This window comes from Salarias fasciatus, chromosome 1, assembly GCF_902148845.1.
Source record: "Salarias fasciatus chromosome 1, fSalaFa1.1, whole genome shotgun sequence".
Lineage (NCBI taxonomy): Eukaryota > Metazoa > Chordata > Actinopteri > Blenniiformes > Blenniidae > Salarias > Salarias fasciatus.
Genome location: NC_043745.1, coordinates 17,562,853 through 17,573,805, shown reverse-complemented (window position 1 = coordinate 17,573,805; position 10,953 = coordinate 17,562,853). Strand labels below are relative to the sequence as shown.

The 10,953-nt window shown below is 43.9% G+C and overlaps 1 protein-coding gene and 1 non-coding gene across 2 annotated transcripts; both read right to left on the bottom strand.

Annotated features, from left to right (window-relative positions):
* Window positions 1-792: 792 nt before the first annotated feature.
* xkr5b (XK related 5b) lies at window positions 793-10,659 on the bottom strand. The gene is made up of 13 exons (XM_030089101.1): window positions 10,426-10,659; window positions 8,592-8,681; window positions 8,396-8,501; window positions 8,109-8,275; window positions 7,015-7,148; window positions 6,751-6,829; window positions 6,422-6,591; window positions 6,199-6,310; window positions 5,920-6,087; window positions 5,620-5,810; window positions 5,408-5,509; window positions 5,088-5,271; window positions 793-1,535 (listed from the first exon to the last, which is right to left on the bottom strand). Exons 1-13 carry the CDS (start codon window positions 10,532-10,534, stop codon window positions 895-897), a joined length of 2,253 nt encoding a protein of 750 aa, XP_029944961.1. The 5' UTR covers window positions 10,535-10,659; the 3' UTR covers window positions 793-894.
* Window positions 3,848-3,920, bottom strand: trnak-cuu (transfer RNA lysine (anticodon CUU)). Its single transcript has one exon. It is a non-coding gene; the product is annotated as a tRNA-Lys (tRNA).
* Window positions 10,660-10,953: the final 294 nt, after the last annotated feature.

Sequence of the window (10,953 nt, the reverse complement as noted above, 5' to 3'; positions counted from 1 at the left end):
TCCATCTAGTGGCTCAATAACTAATCTTTTAGCCTTAACTGATACAATTGGTAATGGATTTTTTTGCACGCACTATGATTACAATGTTGTCATAAGGTTTAATATTGAAAATAGATACACCCCTTCCTCTCCAACCCCATAAATTTGAGCAAAATGTTTATGCAATAGGTTTGCTTTATAGTATTTAAAAATTAAAAATCAGGAGATAACGTCTGCCTGACTGTGTGGACGTGTTCAAATATTGCATCAGCACCTGTAAGGTCCTCCATTCTTGAGTAGACTTTATTTTACATCAACATCGAACAGTGGTAGCCCAGAGACTAGAGAAGCAGACCTGGGCTGGGATGTTCGCTGGTTTGATTCCCATAGCTAATGGGTCGTCGCTGTGGGCCCCTGAGCATCGGCCCCCATCTCAACCGCTCTCTGTCCTGGCAGCTCACCACTCCTAGTCTCTAGGATGGGTTAAATTTGGAGAAGTACATTTCCCATTAATGACGAATTTCAACATAAAAATACTTAGCTGTAATGTTTCAACTCAGTATTCCTCAAGAAGCTGGCATACCAAAAAAACACCAACAAATCAAAATGAAGAAATTGATCTCCCACCTTCCCCCATGTCTCCTGAAGTATTGGGCGAGCGCCCTGGCACTGGCCCACTGGCAGGAGTAATCGATTTGAATTTTCAGTAAGTATGTTATCTCTATCAGCACAGAACCAGACAAAACTAAAAATAAAATGTATCTGAAACCTTTCACAACTCTTAAAAAACTGAAAATGCAAATGATCCCCTACCTTCCCTCTAAAAGTTTACCTCAAGTTAGTAAATGCATGAATGTATGAGTATCCTGAAGAGCTAAACTCAAAAAGACATAACTGCTCATCCCCTCAGCCTCCTTACACTGCCCTCTCCCGGCTGTCCACAAACTGGACCATCTGTTTGCGAGCGTGAGAGATGACTGGAGTGAGGGGGACGATTGGAGTACCGGGCGTAGTTGCCCCTGGAGTTGAAGCCCCTGGAGTTGAAGCCGCGGGAGTCGAGGCACCAGGAGTTGAACCGACGGGAGTTGAAGCACTGGGGGTTCCGCTGGGGGTCGGACCTGGCGTTGTTCCAGGAGTGGCAGGAATGACAACAACAGGAGACGGACTTTCAGCCCCGGCTCGAGGCTCGAGTCGCGGGGTAGAGGTGATGAAACGGGCCTCCCTGATCCGGTAGGGACTTCGATAGCTGGAGATGGGCGACAGCTCGGAGCCCCAGCCCAGATAGCTTCCGCTGGAGGGAGACTGGGCATCTGCGCTGAAATATAGCGTGGTGTTGGACTCTCCGGGGAACGCGGGTTTCTTCTCGGGAGAGCTGATGAGCAGAGGGGAGCGCCGCTCAGGGGACCAGCCGGGTGTCTTGATGTCCAGAGAGGCCACGGAGGACGAGGGCTCGGTCAGGGTGCCAGCGTTGCTGTCGATGTGCTGCAGACTTCCTGCTCGCTGTGGGGACGAGAGTGTTGGTGATCCGTACGCAGCACTCTGAAACTCGTCGTCACCTGTGAACACAAAGTTACAACGAAATTACAACACGTTTAGGTTTAATTCAGTTTAGATTAAAAAATAAATGTTTATTTATTGGGAAAATCCTTCTGAATCAACATCCAGAGGTGATTCTGACAACAGTTATACTGTATGTGTCTGTCTGGTTCAGAAGCTACTCTTCTGGTCATCTGCAGTCGGTGAGGGTGGAGGGTATTGTAGATATTGTGCAATTGATTCTTATAACTTATTGCCATTGTGTTTATATGTCCTTTGGACACTCTGAATTTGAGTAGGCTGAAAGCTACAAGGATCTCAGTATCTAGCTTGACAGTGAACTCACATTACCTGAATGGTTAAATGCTCACAAAGGTCAAATTACTCATTGCTTTTCTTTTCTGTGATGAATCCTCCTTTACACATACCACCAAACAACTTCTGGTTAAAATGACCCCCAATCAGATTAATGCAATGAAATCTACAGGTGTAATCTGCCTCGAAACTCTCCTTCACAAGCTTTATGTTATTTACTATGCTCTTATACGCTACATGACTGGAGCTCCAATCAGCACGCACCATTGTTGCCTGTATTTCCTGTTAAACTGACCAACTTTTCATGCACAGGCAAACTCACTGCTTTCATTTCATTTACAAAACTCTTGTTGAGAGAAGTCCTCTATCTGTAACCCATCTTAAAACTTTGTATGTTTATTCTGCTCTCCTCTTTCACAAATACCACTAATGGATTTTCTTTTAGCTTTCATTGATTTGATTCTCCATATATACCACTATGAACTCTGTAAACTGATCTCATGCTGTACCGACTGAGCTAGCCGAGTCACTTGTGGAGTTTTTGAGACTGACAAGAAAAGCATGTGGTATCAGGGACTAACAGTGGAAAAGGCCAAATGTTAAGGTAAGTCGAGACGAGCAGGTTTTCATGGAAAAGCTCCTTTAGAGATATGGCTGGTGGCTGGAATGATAAAACACAGTTCCTCTCATTCGAGCACCTACCCCTCATTCCCAGCCTTTTCGGAGACACAAAACTAAAATAAAAATGACAGAATCAGACAAATCTCTATTGAGATATCTTTACTTTCTGAAGGGAGTTTATCATGTCAGTGACTAGTAAATGTCAAAGGAGCCATATCTTGCTTTTTCAAACCTGTCAAAGTCAGTTACAGGCAATTGCACGCTATTTTAGGACCCGTGGCACTCCGGAGGACTTCTGTATTGGGAAACATGAGTAATTCTATATGCTGGGTTTTGAACACGGAAGTCAAAACAACTTGACTTCACTCAACTCCTCTTCTCACTGCCATATTATCATGTTTGCCCATAACCGGCAAAACAGCATGGCCATGATGACCATAGACATAAAACACACAGACCCCACACTGGCAGTAGCAGGATGTGTCTAAGTGGTAGATCTTGTGGAAGTTGTAAGAGAAGCAGCAGTGCATGAACGTGTATGAAGGTAAAAGGTTCTCCTTTGTCCTAAGATGCTGTGCACATATATTTGGCGCTTCATGATTGGTGCCACCGATCTACATCGATCGGTTCTAAGCTATTCATGCACACTAACAAAGTCAAAAGCTCATAAATTACCGTTTTCATCATAAAACCCCTTTAAAGGTGCATTAAGGAGTTTTACAACCTTAAAAATACTTATTTTCCACCATAAATATGTTACACATTTTTAATGATGTGTACAATGCGCCCTGACATATTCATTACAAGTATCTCTAACAGCGCTAAATTGTCACTTGAAAGTTGCAGTGCCGGTCCGGCACCAGAGTTTTTTTGGAGAGAATTTGAAAGGAATGACGTAATGCACGCTCCGGCTGGTTAGGTTTCATTATGTCCGCCATTACTCCGCCAGATGCTTAGTGAGCAACAACTGAGCAGAATCTTCCAGAAAGTAAGAAAAGACTGGCTTCTTGCACTGCCACAGCTCCACACAGACTCCACCAGGTAAAAGAAACTTAAATCTTGCTTGAGCGCTTCTAAACGAGCGAAGACGGAGTTCTCCTCTTCCGTGCACGGGAGCCACAGGGACGAGTTTTTCACTAAGCTGCGTTACGCCCAAGGCCTGCAGGGGGCGCTGTTTCGCATAAAACGTGCAAACTCCTTAAGGCACCTTTAAGGCTACACAGCTACTTTTCTGAAGAAAATTTTAGGCATAATGGGCAAGCACTGACAAATCAATACCATATTGAGCCTAAGTTTAAGATTCAGGCGTCATCATGAGACGTGATTTTGACAACACATCGTATGGATAAGTAAATGATATATGAACATATATGTTGGTGCTATTTTAAAAACTTGACGCCCAACATGGGGCTCGAACCCACGACCCTGAGATTAAGAGTCTCATGCTCTACCGACTGAGCTAGCCGGGCTGAATGTACTACATTAATATCCAAATTCAGCCTCACGAGCCGGTTTGGTCTAAATCTCACCCAGGTGTAGCATGCCTGACAACAGGGTTCATTACTGGGCCTCTTTATAAGCTTGAAGAAGATATCAACATTACACCGAGGTGTGCTGAAGCATAGAGAGACCTGAAACATGGAGGACACTGGTCTTCAAGGGTCAGAAGGACTGGGTGAGTCGGCTGTTTGTCTCATGGCATGGGCCTCTCCAGGGTGGCACAACACAGGAACGTTAACGTATGTGCTGCTTTTCCATTACACAGTTGTAGCAATACTCGACTCGCCTCCACTCAGTTTCGGTTGTTTTCCAAAACAACAGACGACCAGCATGGGTCGAATCCTCGTAGCAAGACAACCTCCAAACTCCAGCAACGTCATTTGTTATGCGACAGCTTGTGTGTCGCTCCAACTCGCTCTGAATACTCGCGCCAGACAAAGAAATGCCTACAACTCATCAATGCTCCACGGGGTTGAGTTCTGTGCATCCATCTCTGAGTGTAATCATTGTTGTTGTGATTGTGTTTTAAGTTAGAAACACAAATCCAGATGATTATAAAGTTGTTCAGGGTTTGTTTGTTTGATGTATTGACAGACTATTTGTCTGTCATGAAATGTTAATAATTGGTTCCTGCTGCCCTCAAGTGGCCACAATCTTGATGTTGTCATTATGGTACCTTGGCAATACATGTGTGTGTTTGTGTTTATTTGTAAAACGTTTTCCTTCAAGAAAAGTAAAAAACGGAGAGCCTCTAAGTAATGGTATTATTGTGGTCATTTTTATTTTAGCAGTAGTTGGATCATTGTAACAGGAGCATTAAAAGGTCCTACTGTTCTGTTATCAACTCTCTGTTACTGCAATTATTTTTTTCCTGTCCAAAAAGTAGCATATGAGGTTAATTGGAGACCCGAATTTGCCAGTAGGTGTAAATATGAGGGTGTGACTGTCTGTCTCATCTCTGTGTTTACGCTGTGATGGAAGGAAGACTGTGTCTATCCATAGTAAGCTGGATTCTCTTCCAGCACTCTCCAACCTGGACCAGTATAGCAGTATAGATGAAGAAGATGAAGTGTCTCTGAGTTCAGTCAGTGTCCATCACGCCTTTAAACATCTACTGGACTGAAATACAAACTAACCTTTTCCTTCTGATGGCGGAGCACTGGAGTCTTCCTCTGCAGTCTCTTCGAAAATTACCTCCTGAACTGGGATGATCTCTGGAAACCTTCTTATATCCTGGATGGTTGTGGGCGGAGCTTTTCTAACTGGTCGAGCCACCACAGTGCTGGGTGCTGGTTTTGGTGGCTGGACCACCTCCTGCACCTGAGGAAGGATTAAATAAACTAGTACAGCTGCTTTGTGGAGTTTTTGGATAATAAACAGGAAGTGACTGTGTAAAAGGGTTCAGTATTTTGCTGACTTTTTTTTTATTATTTGGCATAACTAGAAGAGACCTGACCTGAGGAGCCTGGGTGACCTGAGGGGGAGGTGGCGTAGGAGCTGGCTGGGGAGCAGGTTTCGGGGCTGGTTGTGGAGGCAATTGCGGTTGAATAGGTGGATGCTGACAAATCAGAGCACAAATAAGAATCATAAACTCTGAAATTAAATCTCCAAAGACTTCAGATGTACACTAGAGAGGACAGACTTAAGGAGCCTGTATCGGCAACAAACCCGATGTACATAGGGCTCATCAGGCGAGTGCACTTCTTCAGAGAGGCCCATCAGTCCAGCCAGTCCACCTTCGCCGTACGCCGACCAGATTTTAGATACGTCGCCTGTTTTCAGAGCTAAACGAATCAGCAGCCAGTGATGATGTTTCCAGCCCTCCCATTGGATAGGAAGGTCCATGAGAGTCCCACCACCTGATCAGATTGTACAGTTATTTAACATAAATCAAAAAAAAAAAAAAAACCAGACAGACTGACTGACTGAATAACTGACTGATAAACAGATGTCATTTCACACACAGACCTGATAGTGTTGCATGGCGGTGGAACGTAGGAGTGACTTTCTCCTCCAGTGAAAGAGTTGATCCACGCTCCATACAGGCTCCACCAATCCCCCTATGCTGGATACTCTGAAAAATCTCAAACGACTTGGGATGGAGGAAACGATAGTAAAGAACCAACGCAATAAGCCCTGAAAAAGAAAAAAACAAAAAGAAGTGGATTTTTTTTTTATCAAAATAACTGTTCAATTAAACAGCTTGTCAGCTTGTCACAGATCCAAACATCATGCAGCATGTCGTACCAATGAGAAAGCTGCAAAACACTGCAGCAGGGATGCCCACTGTGTGCCAGGACACCATGGAAAACAACCAGGAAGAGGCCAGAAGAAGAAGAGCATTCTCTACAAACATGGCCTGAGGAAGAATTACAAAGCATTTATTCACTTCAAAGTCGACAACATATGTCTGCATGTTCTTCATATTTAGCTGGCAATTAACCCATCACAAACGTAGAAAAACACACACCGTGTAAAACCCAGCCATGCGGTATCTGGACTGTCCATACTTCACATTGAGAAAAAGGAAAACGTGAATCGCTCCCAGAACAAGGTTGAAGATTCTCCATCGGCTTGTTGAACGGATGATATCGGTTTGCTGAGAGACCATCCAGAAAGTTGCACCCAGCCAGTGCACCCCTGAGACACACATCGGAGAACAATTAAGACACAGATTTCTGTATAAACAACAGACAACGTTTAAAACGGTCAGGAAACTCCTCTATTAATGTCTACAATAAAAAGTCAACAAATATAGCAGATGTGGTCCCAGAGATAAACTCTTGTCTTCCCACTCACCAATGACTCCCAGGATCCACTGTTTGAAGACACGTGTGAAAAGCACAAGAACAGCAAATCTGGACCCCAACATACCAACCTGTCAAAAGGAAAAACACTCCAATCACACAAAAACAAAACAAAACAAAACAATAGATCTCCACTGAAGACGTTTCCCATACACCTACAGAATAGCACTGAACACTACTTATTATACTGATAGTGTTATATTTAGAGTGCATGCTGCAGTATTAGTTTGTTGTTAGGTTGTTTGAAAATGCCCACCCTCCACAGCAGTCGACAGAGAATGGCAGCAGGGGTCATGTGCAAATGCCCTGGTCTGATGAGGGAGCAGGCTCTGGCATAGAGGACCAAGGCCCAGGCCAGAGATATCAAACACACCACAAAACACACCGAGGCTGCAGGGAAGAGCGAGAGGACGGGGGAGGCAGATGGGAAAGAATGAAAGTGAGAACCCTAATACACCGAAATGCAATACACCTTCTGTACAGCAGACCTGGGAGTGTCAAAAAGAAATGTTAGGTACTTTCTTCAGGACAAAAGCTGCATTAAAAACCATAAAGTTACCAAGACACACTGGAAATGTAATAGTAATATACATTAACACATGAACTCCAATGAAATAGTTTTGCAAAATGTGATCATACAATTATAGGTAACTTTATGGCCTGTTAGCCATGTATGGACCACAACTATTGTTGTACCCTATGAGTTAATTCAAGGAAGGATAATTAATCACATTACCACTTGCAATTGCAAATATACCCTACATATTGTAAATCAAAATGCTTTTTAAAGGAAAAAAATATCCAGTGCATGCCCTCTGATTCAATCCAAACCATTCACTTAGCCCTTTAAACTGAATTAATTTCAACTCTCATATGCAATTACATTTGTTTGGCCCTCACTATGATGAAAGTTACCTAACCCTAATTACCAGTTACAAATAAGTATATACGTCAATATAAAGCATTAATAAAAGTTTGAACTTGTTTGAGCCCTCCCTTCATCAATTTTGCCTGTAATCTCCATATCTGTCTTACATGCATAAATCAAATACACGCATATTGACTTATTCATATTAACTCACATTACTCATATTTTACCATATTACTGTAGACATTTTTCACAGTGGAAACAGTTACAGCACCTGCTGTTATCAAATATATCAATATAAGGACATCTTAATATCTGCAGATGGATGACTTACCATTTACCTCAGCCTGAAGATACTTGATAGCTGTGTTGATTGTCGTTTAACAACACAAGTAGGACGCATTTGCTTTTTGCACACAAAGTGTTGTTGTTTTGAATGTCAGCTACACATACTGTACACACACAGCTCAGCCTCTCTTTACCTGGGGATTTGATGCCTATATCAGTACAGATGAGCACGTAGGTCTTGAGCAGCGTCTGAGGCAGGGTGACCACCAAGGCCTCGAACAGACGCAGGGCAGATACATCAGCCTGCTGCATGATCTCACCATACACATCCATATCCGGCAGACGCATGCACTCCCACAGCCTGGAAGGACCAAAGGCAGACACAAACTACAGTATTCATGACTCTATTTTTCTATTTTCAAAACAGTGAAGATGGAAAAAAAAACACAGAGTGAATAAACTGTACTGGCGCTGAGCCCACCTTTTAAAGATACCCAGGTGTAGTATGTGCGTCCATGTGAGGGACTTCCGACGGATTCGTCCATCCGACAGGTACCACAGATAACTGAGCCACTGGGGGCCCCAGCCTGAGGAACACGAGACAGTAGAAACTAATATGAAACTGAAAAACACTTTTATGATTCATCTTCTGATCTGCCTGTGGTCGAGGTGGTCACCTGGCAGCAGGAACAGGGCAGTGAAGCCGGCCAGGTGGGCGTAGCAGTAGTTATGACCCACCCACAGATAGTACACGAAGCAGTAGATTACTGAGGAAAGATGGAAACCACAGGTGTATTAACAGGAGTATTGACAGGAAATTCATACTTGGAGATACATACTGTATGTGATCAGGATTTAACACTGCAATGAAACATACAGTACAGAAATCTAAAACACATACAATAAATACATCACTAGGAAACTCACTTGGGGACTAAACTTAAAAAAGGTTCAGATAAAGTAGCTGTATTCCACTATATTTCATTGCTACCTTAACCTTATAACAATATACTGTACAACACATATGAATATAAATATAGGCTACTGCATAGCATAGTGTTTCTCTATTTCAACTGCACACAATTTCTTATTGCAGATCCTGAGTTGATTAGAAGGTGAAGTGCACTTATTGTCGAGAAGACATGATGAATATACTAACTAGCAAAGAGAAGTACAAAGCAATTGATATCTTAAAATAGTCTGAATATCAATGTAATATTGACCGCCATGACTTGGCTGTACTTAAAATAGAAAATAGTAAATAATTAAAGTTTGACTTTTCCTTTAAAACTGAGTATTGTAAAGTAAAATCAAGCAATCTGTAGAAAACAAATCTTTATAAAAATAATATATATACTTTACTCAAACCATGATAAACGCTGGTTTAGAGTCTAAAAAACTAAACCTATCAAAACAAACAATAAGCCTCAACAGTGGAATAATGTGGGGAAATCTCATCCGAGCATGCAATTTTTTGATTACTGTCACATAAAACAAATTATTCTCATGGATGACATGCATAATAATACAGTAATAATCGACAAGCAAATCTCTTATTGCACCGTAGTGCACTGCAGCTTTAAGCACAGCCCGGCAGTGTTTTTGTGTCATATGTCCCACAGTATTTATGTTTCAAGTGATCTGATGGATGTATGGTTGCCAGAATAAAGACATTTCAGTGTGAAGTGTCTACTCTGCATCAGTGACCTCTGTTTTGCTCTTCAGAGCATCAGAGCTTTATTGACAACAAGGCTGGAGCTGTTTCCTCTCTCCTCCCCTGCAGCTCTCTGCCTCCCTCCTCCAGCATCTCCACACTCGAAATCTGAATCTCTAAGCTGCCAAACGGGCGGGCTGTCCGGGCAGACTAGGCCCCAGCCCCAGCCCGGGGTACGCCCATCCCCTCATCCATTCATGCACCTCCCCAAAAAAAGAGCGCTGAAATATGACAACATGGCTCCGCTGTGTTTTCCTGCGGGAAACATCACCCAGGTGCAGTTTGAGGAGACAGAAAACTAACTCGTGAGTCAGCAGTTTCACGGGATTTCATAACAGGATGCGTGGATGGATGGATGGTATAAAAATAGGAGAGAGGACTGCAGACTGAGATGTGGCTCAATTATTAATGACAACACAACACAAGAGCAGCGAGGAGGAGAAAGGAAACAACTTTGTGTGTTGGATTATCGCACATATGAAGTGAGAACACGGGCAGTAGATGAGCATGTCTCACCGTCCAGCCACTGTATCACTGACTCACTGCACACCGGTCCAGACGCCACACGGCGCCGTGCACGGGCGCGCGCACGCAGCCCAATAAATAAAGTCAAACAACACATCACCTGCATCTCGTGCACATCAATAACACTGATGACACTGTCCCTGACGCAATGTTCCGTGTGTGTGTGTGTGTGTGTGTGTGTGTGTGTGTGTGTGTGTGTGTGTGTGTGTGTGTGTGTGTGTGTGTGTGTGTGTACGCGCGCGTGTGTGCGTGCACGCGCGCGCAGGACTCACTCGCCGTCCTCTCTGCAACGAGGAGAAATGCGGTAAAAGCGAAGACGCAGACTTGGCAGCACGGTATGCACGCGCCTCCGTGGCTCGGGGCGGCCGCGTAGTCCCTCATGTTTCCCGAACCAGCGGTGTCCTCACGCGGCGAGACGAGCAGCTGCGTGTCCCGGTGTGCGGGGCCGGTGCGGGTCTGGTCCCAGTCGGGAGACGGTCCAGCTGCAGCAGGCAGCCCGCTCTCCCCGTCCCAGCGTCACCGCCCGTCCCGTTAAAGCTACAGCAGCGGTGCTGCGGGGGCAGGTAGAGCACGTGACCCGAAGACCAAGTTTAACCTCGCTTTAACACCTAACCACCGTATATCTTGGACTTTACTTTCCTTTCCATTGTTGAGAGACTTTTGTAAACTTTGCTTTACCAAATTCACACAAAAGTTTATTTCTCTCTCTTTTGCTCTCCTGCTTAACACTAATAACCAGAGGTGGGACAAAGTCACTGATTTGCAAGCCACAAGTAATTCTCAAGTCTTTGCCCTCAAGT